General features: G+C 51.8%; 1 protein-coding gene across 5 annotated transcripts in view; it reads left to right on the plus strand.

The window, feature by feature from the left end:
- Window positions 1-13,581, plus strand: part of sipa1l3 (signal-induced proliferation-associated 1 like 3) — a 55,464-nt gene that overhangs the window by 36,963 nt on the left and 4,920 nt on the right. For 4 of the 5 annotated variants that reach the window (XM_081715644.1, XM_081715643.1, XM_035525335.2 and 1 more), the window contains 13 exons: window positions 271-374; window positions 2,701-2,858; window positions 3,246-3,834; window positions 4,013-4,287; window positions 7,863-8,105; window positions 8,304-8,480; window positions 9,721-9,842; window positions 10,641-10,753; window positions 11,247-11,671; window positions 12,037-12,255; window positions 12,372-12,537; window positions 12,742-12,934; window positions 13,248-13,400. In XM_081715644.1, the coding sequence (XP_081571770.1) occupies window positions 271-374; window positions 2,701-2,858; window positions 3,246-3,834; window positions 4,013-4,287; window positions 7,863-8,105; window positions 8,304-8,480; window positions 9,721-9,842; window positions 10,641-10,753; window positions 11,247-11,671; window positions 12,037-12,255; window positions 12,372-12,537; window positions 12,742-12,934; window positions 13,248-13,400 (2,937 nt within the window). The remainder of the gene's footprint in view (window positions 1-270; window positions 375-2,700; window positions 2,859-3,245; window positions 3,835-4,012; window positions 4,288-7,862; window positions 8,106-8,303; window positions 8,481-9,720; window positions 9,843-10,640; window positions 10,754-11,246; window positions 11,672-12,036; window positions 12,256-12,371; window positions 12,538-12,741; window positions 12,935-13,247; window positions 13,401-13,581) is intronic. The other variant, XM_081715645.1, reaches the window with a different exon arrangement.

Raw genomic sequence — 13,581 nt, forward strand, 5'->3', positions numbered from 1 at the left:
ATGCGCGCGCACACACACACGTGCACACGCATGCCTGCATGAGGACACGGGAAACTGTGTGTTCTGCGTCACTTCTATTGACTGAGAAGTTGAGATTTCACTGCAGCTAGTTTACTAATGATCTCATTAGTCAGGAAGGCTGGGCATGACTCCACAACATGGGCAACCTCATACCCAGCCTTCACCATCAGTAATACGTGTGTGTGTGTGTGTGTGTGTGTGTGTGTGTGTGTGTGTGTGTGTGTGTGTGTGTGTGTGTGTTTTGAACAGCGGACTCCACTGGGACGCACTCCCTCTATACCACCTATCAGGGCTATGAGATCATGTTTCATGTTTCTACACTGCTTCCATACATGCCCAGTAACCCCCAGCAGGTAAGAAACACCTCAGTACACACACACACACACACACACACACCAACAGCCAGAGGCTTTGCCCAGAGTGGGTGTGCCCCCTTCCATCTCCCTCCTGGCCACCACAGCGCTGTCTTCTCTGTCCCAAGCACACGGCGTGGCGCTCTGTCGGAGCGCTGAACACGCTGGAAGGACTTTGGTTTGAGCCTGTGCGCTTGTTTGCATTGCAGTGGTATGCAGTCAGTCCAGGTGTCTGTCTCCTTTCGTTTTCTGCCTTTGTGGGCTTGTTCTGTGAGGCTTCTTTGTTCTCTCTTTCCTCTCTCTCTCTCTCTCTCTCTCTCTCTCTCTCTCTCTCTCTTCGTTGATGTCCAGTGCCGATCAGAGCAGGGTGTGGTTCACTCGCCATGTTTTCATATTTTCATGATCTTAATAACACAGCCGTGGTGTACCGCCATCCGTACAAGCCATCTCTCCCTCTGGGTGTTTGTGTCTGTGCGTGCGCATCTTTGAGCGTGCGTCTTTTTACCTTTTGGTGTGCGTTTGTGCCTCTGTGTAAGGAAAGATTCCCCATTTTCCATAACCCTGTCCCTCCGGTCCCACCATCTGCCTTGTCTGGGTCTGGTCGTCCTCCCTGACGGCCCCGGGGCACGTTTCTCAGAAGGAGTGACACGGAGTCAGAGACATTAAGAAGCACGCAGACTTTATTCAGAGATACATGAGTAAATATAGATGGCAAAGCAGATGAGTAAGCGGAAATATGTAAATGACAGCAGGTACAACGTGTTCGGACGTGATGGAATATGCAGTATTAGAAATGAGAAAGCCGTCTGTCACTAGCTCAGACCATATTTGACATAGCCTTTCACCTAAAAATAGACATGCCATCATGACCGAGGATAGATCTTTAATACGGCTGGACAGACAAGACTACTGTACAGGCAAGGAAATCCCACTCTATGGATTTTTTTTTTTCATCTTGATGTGTATAATAATTAATAGCTGAGTGTCTTTGTGTTCCACTCTACTTTTCACATACTGAAAGCTGCCATAACGTGCCTTATATTGAAACCGCGTGCGTGCGCGCTTGTGACCCATATACACTGTCCCATGTATGCTGAATGCTCTTAGGCTGTACTAGGAGGTGCCTGCAGAGGGCAATGTTTAGCTACTGACCGGCTCATCTAGCTCATGTGTGCCTTTCCCCACTGTGTCACATGGGAAGGGGGTGGAGAGATCTGGAGAGGAATGCCACAAGGCTGGGTGGGTAAACAACAGCCTTGCACAGTCTCTCTGGTCACATTGGACAGACAGAGCACTAGAGTCAGCTTTTTTTGTCTGAATGCGTGTGTGTGTGTGTGTGTGTGTGTGTGTGTGTGTGTGTGTGTGTGTATGCATGCTTGCGTGCGAGAGAGAGGAGGAGAGAATGAGTCTCAGTGTGTGAGCGAGCTCTAAGGTGGCTCATCCAATGGATGCCCTCCCGCCACTGCAGAGGAACGGGTGGCGGCCGGCTCTCCACGTGGAGACCTGTCACGTTCACACATGCAGACAGACACACGGAACCATCTCTCTTGATACCGCTGCATAATGCACAGGTCTTTCACTTTCACGCACGTTTTCACTGTGTGGTCAGATTCACCTAGGTTGCCCCCCCCCCCTCGTTATCAGAACAAATTATCACACGCGGCCAGCGATCAGCGGCTATCGCGAGCCATGCTTCCAGCCGCACAGCTGATCGTGTCGCGGAGGACAGGACGGGGAGTGTGTTATGTAGGGCAGCGTTGTATTTGCATTGTGTTTTTCAGCTCTGCAACCAGAGCAAGGAAAACCTCTTGCAGAGTGTGCTTATGGCTCCAGCACGCACACACACACACACACACACACACACACACACACGTGCGCGCGCGCACTCTTTCTCTCCTCTCTGATACTCACACACACGCGCGCACGCACTCTCTTTCTCTCTTCTCTGATACTCACACACACACTCACTAGCGGAGCTCTGCTGAAATGCTCCTCTCCTCTTTCTCTGTTTCTCTCTTGTTTTCCCTCTTTAATATCTTGCCAGATTGAGGGCTCCGCTCCCTCTAGGAGACCCTTTTCTCTCTTCTTTTTGTTTTTCTTTGTGTGTGTGAGCATCACTGCCTGTGCAGGTCCACATCTCTCCACTCTCACCGTCTCTCCCTCTCGTCCCTCACCAGGGCATCGTCTCTCTCTCCTCTCTCCTCGTGTTTGTTTGCTCTAGGTTCATTCGTTCGCACGTCCGCCTGTTCAGTTGCTTCTCTTTCGCTCTCTCTCTCTCTCTCTCTCTCTCTCTCTCTCGCTCTCTCTCTCGCTCTCTCTTTCTCAGCTGTTAAGGAAGAGGCACATCGGGAATGATATAGTCACCATCATATTCCAGGAGCCGGGCGCGCTCCCCTTCACGCCCCAGAACATCCGCTCCCACTTCCAGCACGTGTTCGTCATTGTGCGCGTGCACAACCCCTGCTCAGAGAGCACCTCCTACAGGTAAGCAGTCACTCTCCTCACAGAGCCCGCTTCAGGACAGCTCTACGGCTACGCAGGTTGCCATAGCAACTCGGCTCTGACAGCAGTTGCCATGGATACTACACATTACCTTGGCAGACTTTTTTTTTCTCTTTCTTTCGGGTTTTTTTTTTTTTTTTTTTTTTTTTTTAAGCGCATCACAAATTTGCCATTTTGGTGTCAGAGGCATTGCCACTGGTCTTTTAAACTTTGACGTGGTGTACCTGATGGTCTCGGTCCTCTGTCTCTCTCTCTCTCTCTCTCTCCCTCCTCCCCTTCCGGCGCGCTCTCTCTCTCTCTCTCTCTCTCTCTCCCTCCTCCCCCTCCGGCGCTCTCTCTCTCTCTCTCCTTTCTGCCAATCTCTGACAGCGTGGCCGTGACGCGCATGAAGGACGTCCCGCATTTCGGCCCACCCCTGCCGCCCGGCGGCATCACCTTCCGCGACCCGGCCACCTTCCGCACCTTCCTGCTGGCCAAGGTGATCAACGCCGAGAACGCGGCGCACAAGTCGGAGAAGTTCCACGCCATGGCCACGCGCACCCGCCAGGGTTACCTGCGCGACCTCGCCGAGAACTGCGTCAGCTCCACGCCGCTCGACACGGCCGGCAAGCTCAACAACCTCATCTCGCTGGCCTCCAAGCGCCGTGAGAGGGTCCGGGCGCGCGAGGGGGCGGAGCTGGGCGCGGCGGCAGCGGCAGTGGCCTGGCGCGTGGTGGCCCAGGACTTCGGCGGAGGCACCGCCGAGCTGCCGTGCGTGCTGGCCATCTCCGGCGAGCATGTGGTGCTGGCGGACTGCTCCACCAAGGAGGTGGTGTTCAACTGTTTCTGCGCCGACGTCATCGGCTGGACGGCCGAGAGGCTGGCCCTCAAGATCTACTACGGGCGGGGCGACCATGTGGCCGTGCGTGTGCCGGAGGGCGGGGCCCAAGACATCAGAGAGGTGGTCCAGAGGCTGAAGGTACAAACCTGGCTTTCTGTTATTCCATTCGTGAAGGGCTTTATCTCCGTTAGCCACAGTCGTTGTCTACTGTCTTACTTTTGCATTGGAAATGTGATTCGAGACAGACGTCTCCCACGGACATGCTGACTCTCTTTTGTGCCACACACAACCCGTCCCCCCCACCCACCGCTAATAGGCACTGACCACGGGCTGCGAGACGGTCGACATGACGCTCAGGCGCAACGGCCTGGGCCAGCTGGGCTTCCACGTGCGGCTGGATGGCACCGTCTCCGAGGTGGAGGAGTACGGCTTCGCTTGGCAGGCAGGGCTCCGGCAGGGCAGTCGCCTGGTGGAGATCTGCAAGGTCGCCGCGGTGACGCTCACCCATGAACAGATGATCGACCTGCTGCGCACCTCCGTCACAGTTAAGGTGGTCATAATACCACCCTTTGAGGAGGGCGGGGCCCGCAGGTGAGCCAATGGAAATGCCTGGGTGTGAAGTCGCCGTGAGGCGCCGGACCGATGGCCGATTTCTTAGGAAAGACGAGCCTGGTTTTCATCTGGATGCCGCCATGCACAGAGCTGGTTCTCGGTCACCCTTGTGCCTAGAGCCTGTAGGACACTTCCAGTAGCTTCGGAGTGTCTGGCCACACGAGCCGCAAATGCACGGTTCAATCAGCAGTTACCTGAGTCGCACAGACCATCGTCTAGACCTGCAATTAAAACCCGTCCAGGTCCCCCCGCGCAATCCGCCCGTCACGGCAGAATCAGAATAAATCGCAACCCCGAGCACACACCGAGTGCTACACACACTGAAGGACCACGGCGGTCAGCAGCGTCTGTTTGAGCCTGTCCTCTGAAAGATGGCTTGTGTGCTGAGCTTTACGTACCGCTGGTCTCTGACTGCTGTTTATTCACCACGTTGTGCAGTCGGAATGGATTAGATGTTACAGAGAAGGTCCTTGTCTTCATTAGTGCTAGTCTGTGCTCTCTAGTATGCGCGCCCGTGTGCACACACACACACACACACACACACACACACGCCAGATTTTGTGACAGTAGGCAGACACTCAAGTTCTCGGGGGAGCAGCGAGTGGGAGTGTTGGAGCTAGGGGAGACAGAAATGGAGAAAGTGAGAAGACGAGAGGAGAGAGGGATGAAGAGGGAAGGAGCACGCTCAAGCTGTGTAAAGAGGAGAGGGGAAGGAAACTGTTTAAAGCGGTACACAGATGTCATTACTTGTAGCGTGCGCCTGTCTTTCTTTAGCAGCATCTGCCTTCATTCTTCATACACACACACACACACACACACACACACACACACACACACAGTGTGGGTATGGAGTCTGTGTGTGTTTGTGCGTCTGTGCAGCACTTAAAGCATGTAATCATGGGCCTGTTCTGCTGAAGGGGCTCGAAAGAGCCTAATTGCTCAGCAGTGGGGTTGGTAACACACTCTCGTGCCATATGGGGGTTTGTGTAGCACTTTAATTACACAACTGAACTCCTTTGAAATTCTCCCTCTTCCTGTCCCTCTTCTTAAATCCACACGTACCCACCCACACTGGCGCACGCACACGCCTATGATGAGAACCCCAACCCCGAAATGTGGTTGAGCGATGCTGTTCATCAGGTGACTCTAGTCCTGCAGCTCGTCTGTTCTAACGCGGGCTGCCTGTGCAGGTCCACGTCTCTCCACTCTCATCGTCTCTCTCTCTCTCTCTCTCTCCGCTCTCCTCGCGGTTATTTGCACTAGGTTCATTCGTTCACACTTCCGCCTGTTCAGTTGCCTCTGTCTCTCTCTCTCTCTCTCTCTCTCTCTCTCTCTCCCTGTGTGTGTGTGTGTGCGCGTGCATGTGTGCGCGTTACTGTTAAAGAGCGCCAGGGAAACAGATTGCATGAGATTAAAGCTTGGAATCTGGGGAAACGGACACAAAAATAAATAAATAAATAAATAATAAGGTGATTAATCTAAAATGGGGTTGTGTGTGTGTGCGCGCGCGCGCGTCGGCAGTGAGCCACCGAGGGAAGTGGTGGTGAGTCTGCACATATCGGACGTGTCTGAACACATCTTCGGTGAAATCCACAAGTAGGCGGGTGTTAAAGATACCGCCCCTCCCCCTTCCCCCGCCTCCACCGCTCCTTCTCTCTGTCCCGCTCCGAGTGTCATCATAGTGTAGCTGGAGGGAGAGAGACGTACACAGATTAGGAGGCGCAGGCAGAAGCTGGAAAGTGAGCGCACGCGCCGTTTGTGCGAGCGTGCGTGCGCACGGCCGTCGGGATCTCGTCTGCCGTCCAGCTGTTCGGGGCGGCGGGTCAGATGGCACAGCGGTGGCGGTCTGGTCCATCCTGCTGCTCACAGACAGGTTAGTGCCGACCAGCGGGAGAGACCGGGGAAAAGGAAACAAAGAGACGCTAGACGAGCAGGACAAGAAGAGTTTGTCCCAGTGGGCATGGAGAGACCATGCGGGACGGCGGGATGCGTGGAGAGACGGGCAGCTAGCAGAGGAAGGGCCGTCTGTGCAGAGAGCTGATGCAGACTTTCTGCTGCTATATTTCATGGGTTTTTTTCAGGCTTGCATCCAACTGTGGCTTTTGGTCCATTTTATTACGTTGTATTTATGAGTTCTCTGGCTTTTTATTTATTTTTTTGTCCTCTGTGCTATTACGGTGATGGGTTTGAAATACAGTCTGTCTCTGTTCTGAAACTTTGTGGGCAAGTAATCATTTCATAGTTGGCACACAGCATTCAGACAGAACAGAACAGAACAGAGATGTTTTTGCAGGCTGTTGTATTGGTGGGTTAGGCTAAAAACATACGCCTCAGGGAATTACCTGAATTGAACTGTGTGTGTGTGTGTGTGTGTGTGTGTGTGTGTGTGTGTGTGTGTGTGTGTGTTCGCTTCTGCCTATGTCAGCATTGCTGATCAGTGATGCTGCATAATTTGTGTAAAGCAGTATTGAGGGTTAATGTGTCCCTCAGAACCCACCGTGTACCAGGGACCGTTTTAGTAATCCTGTCCTGTCTTGTCCTTTCCTTTCCTGTCATGTCCTCTCCTGTGCTACAGAGAACAATAATATGCAGCACATAATAGAGACAGAAGCTGATAAAATATGCATGCCTTTCTGTGTGTGCTCAGTAGAGGAGTAGTGCTGATCCGTGGTGTAGTCCTGTTCAGTACTGGTGGCGTAGTCCTGTTCAGTATTGGTGGAGTTCAGTGTCCTGAGTGGTTGCAGTGTTGACATGTGGTCAGGCCCTGGTTAAGTGCACAGCCCACACGGTCCCCCGCTGGGACAACAACTTCATATTCCTTCTCTCTCACAGACACACACACACCCTCACACCATTCCAGAACGGAAAGACAGTCCTGCATAATTAGCGTGGGGAACAGGCGCATCCTTTACCTCGACTGCCTGCTTTAGGCAGGAGGGCTGCTGTACCCATGATGGTTAGGCTCTTCACCCTCGCCTTCTGTTAGGTCATAACTGTAAGTCGCTTTGGATAATAGAGTCAGCTAAATGCCTGAAACCACAGTTAGCGCAGGTGCCGTTGCTAGGGTCCTGCGCTGGGCCGGCCTGTGCAGGCGGCAGCTTTTCTGGAGGAAGCAAAGCTGCAAAGTGGATAAGGAGAGACCCCATCGGCACTGTCCACACAGGCGCCGGGACACAGACAGCGGACTCCGGTTTCCAGCTGTCAGCAGAAAACGATCCACAGGATGTGAGCCTGAAGCGTCTGCCCCTCGTCCTGCCTCTGAGAGCGGCTGGAGACAAAGGGCACCTGGCGTTCAGGGGACTAGTTCAGCACTCCGTGGGGCTGAGGGGTTTAGTCGGGGCACCGTTCAAGGTTGCAGCTCGTTCCCGGCTTACAGCCGCGGCTGAACCTGCACAGTCATTCATATTTGGTATTTCATTTCAAATCTTGTCTTTTGTTTCAAAAAAAATGTTCAATAATTTCCATAATCAGTTTGCTGGTACTGCTGAGCATGCTAATTTGTGTGTGTGTGTGTGTGTGTGTGTGTGTGTGTGTGTGTGTGTGTGTGTGTGTAGGGGCTGCACAGAGGAGTATGAGATGAAGACTCTGGAGACGGCAGTGGAAGCAGAGCCCGTGGCGGCAAGCTACCGTTCTAGCCAGCGCACTCCGGCGTGGCGTTGGGACAGCCCTCCCACGGCACACAGCGGACCCTCCACCCAGCGCTGGACGCCCCCAGGACCCACGCCGGCCCATGGCCGCACGCACAAGCCCCTGGTGCCCATCGCCTACCGTGAGCCCCAGCACGTACCCGCTAAGAGGTTAGACATCCAGCAGTCACAGTGGAATTACAGCTCCAAATCTTTTGGCTATCTTGTGTTGACTCTAGTGTGATATGTGGTTGAGTAAGTAGTCACATTATTGTGAGACTGTGTGACTAGTCACATCATTTTTCCTGTTTCAAACACTGAACTTCCTGTCTGCACCTCTCACCGGCCAGTCTGTCTCCTCTCGCTTAGGCCTGTCAGTTACCCCGAGAACCAATACAGCGTGTCTCCAGTAGGGGGCGACAGATCGCTGCCATACCGCAACCCGTCAGCCAGTTTCTCGAGCCCTGGTTCGAGCCTCAGCGCCACAGTGCTGGGGGTCCCAGGACTAAGTGGCCCCTTCGTCCGATACAAGCCCTCCCCAGACAGGCAAGCACACCTCTCCAACTCCTGCACCAAAAACCCACCCATCGTCCCAGGGTAGCAAGAAGCCCAAAAAACACACCAACCCCCCAGCTTGATAAGGGAGTACCACAGGGTATGAAATCCGAGAAATGGATCGTTGGGGATGTGGAGACAGTTTAAGGTGCAATTATAATGAGTGAATGTGATGTCAACCTCGTGTGTCTGTGTGTGGGTGTATGGACTGGCAAGACAAACAGTGCTGAGCAATCCCTTAGACTTGCAGCCATTGTCTATGCATGTGTACACGTGCACACATGGGTGTGATAGGAGGTTAAAGCATGTACAGACATTTGTGGAGTGTTTTGTGTGTGTGTGTGTTTGTGTGTTTCCCTGTTGAACTGGAGAAACATGTTCTTTGAGGTCAACAGGATATAAAATAACTGTTAGAATACACTGTAGCTGTGGGTTAAATGGGTATTAATTATGTTCTTTACAGTTTGTGGGTATAATTAGGGGTTTATGTGCGTTTTCAGTTGTTATTTCATATATTTGTGGTTATTTAGAAAATGATTGGTCTTTGATTGGTATGTGCTGGTTTCTTGCATGCAGCTGGGAGAACGCCTTTTCCAAAATGGCTTTCACATTGCAAATTTGCACTCTTCAAATATTCATAGGAACTCCAGAAGCGACAGGAGAACACTCCAGCTAAGTCTTTGTGTGCCGCAGCGTTAGGAAAGCCATTTCCACAGTATGCTGGAATAATACCTTCTTTCGTTCTGTTTGTTTTAGGTTTTGACACTAAGTTGCCACATTAGCTTACGCTTATACTCTATGGCCCCCACGGCACACTCGACAGCAGAGCTGTGGGCTAGAAGTGTTAGGAAAAGCCACTAGAGTGGTGGCCTCTAGAGAGGAGGCCACACACACACTGTGTCTGCTCAGTGAATGAAATGGACACTCAATCCAGTCGCTTGTAAATAAATAAGACCTCCCCCGTTTCTTCACTCACTCGGAGATACACAAACAGCACTTCTCCTGCCGTCCACTTGGACACGTGGACTTTGTGTGTATGTCAGCGGTAGAGTCCAGGGCAGCGAACACGTGAGGCCGCTAGTGACAAACTTAAGGATTTACATACAGGTTTCTCTTGCGGTTTCTCATTGCGTGTGTGTGCGTGTGCGTGCGTGTGCGTGTGCATGCGTGCGTGCGTGTGCGCGTGTGTGCGTGTGCGCGTGTGCGTGTGTGTGTGTGTGTGTGAGAGTAGGTTTGGCTCGGCCCCTCGCTCTCTCCAGCCTTTTGAAGCCCATCTGACCTTGGATGGCTCCAGTGTGGATTCTTCATCTGGCTTCACCAGCCAGGAGAGCACTATGGAGCGCAGCAAGACAGGTACACACACACACACACACACACATATAACAAGTACACTAACACATGTTTGTCCTCATGCAAACAGCTACATATAGACATCATCAGACCGAACAGCGCGTAATGATTTGATTCTCAGCCAGCAGAATTGCCAGGAACAGTCTTTGACTGAAGTGGGTTCATTCTGCCCTCTGCTGGTTAAGTAAAGGACTTTTCCTCCTCCTACTGAGGAGCCCTGTTAGTTCATCATTATTCCAAAATGTAAAACACATATTTCATTTGTCTAAAATCTAGTTTTAAAACTGTTATTACCAGTACTGTGTTTTAGTACTATTACTTCTTCCAAAAAACGTCTGTAGTAACTGAGAAAAGAAAAACATCAAAAGAACAGAAGAATTGCTGCTAAAGCTGACTCTCTGTGTTTGGGTTTGTCCGTTCTTTCTTTTCCCCTTCAGTGTTGCTGCAGTTGCTACGTGAAATGTTTGAAATGGTATAATGGCTGGTTAATCTGGTGGAGGAAGCAACCACATTCTGTTTTGTTTGTTACAGAGAGATTTAACAAGAACTGTAATTCATGAATTTAGCACTTCTTTTTCCATACTAGACTTAGTGTGTGTGTATGTGTGTGTGTCTCTCTCTCACACACACACACACACACACAGACAGACAGACAGTTGAGCTTACTTTATGTAACTGTTGCTTCATGCGTATGCATATTTTTTATGCAGCCATACTTGGTCATGGTCATGGTCATGGTCAGTGCGGAACATTTCATTGTTTGTGAGTGTGCTCACGTGTCTGTGTGTTTGTGTCTCACAGAGCCCATGTGGCATGTCCCAGCTTCGTCTCGCAGTGTTTCAGCAGGCGGAGCTCAGAGACGACAGACTCGTCAGGACATGCAGGGGAAGGACTCACCTAACCGCCATTCAAAGGTAAGAGGTCAGCTTCAGCCATGGAGTTACCATAGCAACCCCATGGCCACCATCTGTTACTAAATCTTTGTGTCTATATAGACACTGTATTTTTAAAAAGAAGTTTGGCTGATGTATTTATTGGACTACAATACTTGGACATGTTTCTTTGCTGTAGAAGCAGCTTTGATAAGATCCACAGATCTATAATAAAAAATACAGTTCTCAGAGGATGAGACGTGTCTTTTATGGTAAAGATATTTTCAAATTCCTAGGTATATACTTATCACTTGTTTTGTCTTTTACTGTTGACATGTTTGTTTGGTTTTTTTTGTAAGTCATTCTGGATAAAAGCATCTGACAACTCTACAGTTTTACAGATTTTACTGGGTAATAACTCCCTCTCTTTCTCTTTTACACTCTCTTGCCCGCTGTGCCTTCCCCTCTCTCTCTCTCTCTCTCTCTCTCTCTCTCTCTCTCTCTCTCTCCCTCTCTCTCTCGGCGGCCCACCCAGGGTGAGGCTCAGTACTCCAGCCACTCCAGCAGTAACACGCTGTCCAGCAACGCCTCCAGCAGCCATAGCGACGAGCGCTTGTTTGACGGGGTTGGTGTCAGCACCTCCAGTGCCCTGAGCGACCCCTCCGACCCCGACCCCATGAGCAAGGGGGGCTCCAGCGACAGCGGCATAGACGCGGCGGCGCTCTCCGCGCCCAGCGCCAAGGTGACCAGGATGAGCCGTAGCAACGCGGGCACGCCCCGCAAGAGCCTCCACGGCAGCGGCCTGCAGGAGCTCTCCTCCACGGCGCCCTGGCCTGGAGGGGAGGGACGCAGGAGAGAGTCATCACCCGTCGCGCCAGCCTCGGCCAATCAGGGCAAGGGTTGCCGCACGCGCACCTTCCACCCGCCTGGGTCGGCCAGTGCGGACAGCTTCAAACCGAGGTGAGGGAGAGAGAGAGAGATGTATGGGGGGGGGCGGGACAGGACAGGAAAGAGCGAGACACAGAGTGAGTATTGTAGCAGGAACATAAGTGGAGCATAGTGCAATATTATAATGAGTCATCACTCTCTCACATGCTCACACACAGGCAGGGATCCAGTTCAACAGTATTAACGTTTTTAACGTTATACCGATATCGTTATACCGATATGCTCTTTTGGCTTCTGGAACAGCAGTGCACGAGGCAATTTAACCTGCAGAGATTGCTTTTAAGCATTCAGCATTTAAGCTTTGAATCCTGTGACCAGATGGCAAATACATGCATGTTTATGTATGCGCGTATATGTGCGTGCGTGTGTGTGTGTAGAGCATGCTACACCCCTCAAGGCTACAAGACCCCTGCTATGGCTGATAAGCCCAAGCCTTTTAGAGCTTCCACCACGCCCACTTCAGGCTCCATCCAGCTATCCACCTCCGCCCCCAAGTCCTTATATGGTAAAAGCAAGTCAGGTGCCTGGCACCAAGAAGAGGCCAGCCCAGCAGTCATCACCTGTGCCTCTAGTACACCGGACAGCAGCAGCAGCAAGTATGTACGAGTGGCCCTGCTCGCATGCACGTCGGGAAAATGCGTTGTGTTGTATTGCTCATTTGCTCATTTGCTTGTGCGCGCGTTTGTGTGTGCCTGCCCTTGTACCCATCCAGACAGGTGGACACGAACAGCAAGAACGTGTTTGGGCAGCCTCGTCTAAGGGCCTCTCTGAGGGACCTGCGATCGCCCCGCCGGCCTCCTCACAAGAGCACTATCGAGGATGACCTGAAAAAACTCATCATCATGGACAACCCCGCAGAGACGCCACAGCAGGAGTCTGTGAGTGCGCTCACACCTGCACAGATATCCCACAAACCCCAAGTCACTATACTGCAACGCACAGATGCCTACCAAAGAAACTTTCTCAATAAAACACCAACTCCAGATAAGTTTGAGAAAGGAACTAGACGTTTGTTCTGAGACTGCTGGAAATGTTCTGAGACTGTTCGCGTGTGTGTGTTTGTGAACGCGTGCGTGCTGCAGTCACCTCGGAGAACCCTCCATCGCACCTTCTCAGATGAGAGTTTGTGCAGTGGCCGTAGAGATGCCAGCTACGCCAACACTCCACTGTTTGACGGGACGGCCGCACCCAGCGACCTGCTCTTCACCTGCACCCTGCCCACCCGTCGCCATGGCCACGGCTCTAGCCAGGGGGGCCTCATGCCCGTTAAGAAAGGTAGGGCCGTGTGTGCCATGTCTCACGTAGCCCGTTACTCGAAACTGACAAGTAAAAAGGAAAACTGAAGAAACTGAAAAAAGAAGCACATTTTTATTTTATTAACTAATTAAGCCAAATTATTTTCTTTCTTTGTTTTTACTGAGGGTAGTGTTAGGGTTACGGTTAAGGTTATGGACAGATGCAGTCATAGCATTAACTGTCTACAGTAATGCAATGGAAAAGTTAATGGAAATCCCCTCAAAGTTAGTAATACACAACTCTGTGTGTGCGTGTGTGTGTGTGTGTGTGTGTGTGTGTGTGTGTGTGTCAGTGCCTGCTTTGTCTGCATCTGAGCTGTCTCTGACTGAGGCGAGGGATAAGGTCCCCCCAGTGCGTAGGCTCGACCCAGGCCTCATGCCCCTGCCTGACACTGCCGCCGGCCTGGAGTGGGCCAGCCTCGTCAACGCAGCCAAAGCCTACGAGGGTGAGGGTCGGATGGAAGGAGGGTTGGAGGGAGGGAGGGAGTGAAACAGCAAGCGCGCGTGTGTGTGTGTGTGTGTGTGTGTGTAATTTACCTTCTAAGTACCCTCAAAGCCAATTTTTTGGTTCGCTTTGAGGTTTCTGCTTATGTGACTGTGCAGGGTGTGTGAGTGTGTGCATGTGTA

This window comes from Electrophorus electricus, chromosome 6, assembly GCF_041902795.1.
Source record: "Electrophorus electricus isolate QZ-2024a chromosome 6, ASM4190279v1, whole genome shotgun sequence".
Classification (NCBI taxonomy): Eukaryota; Metazoa; Chordata; class Actinopteri; order Gymnotiformes; family Gymnotidae; genus Electrophorus; species Electrophorus electricus.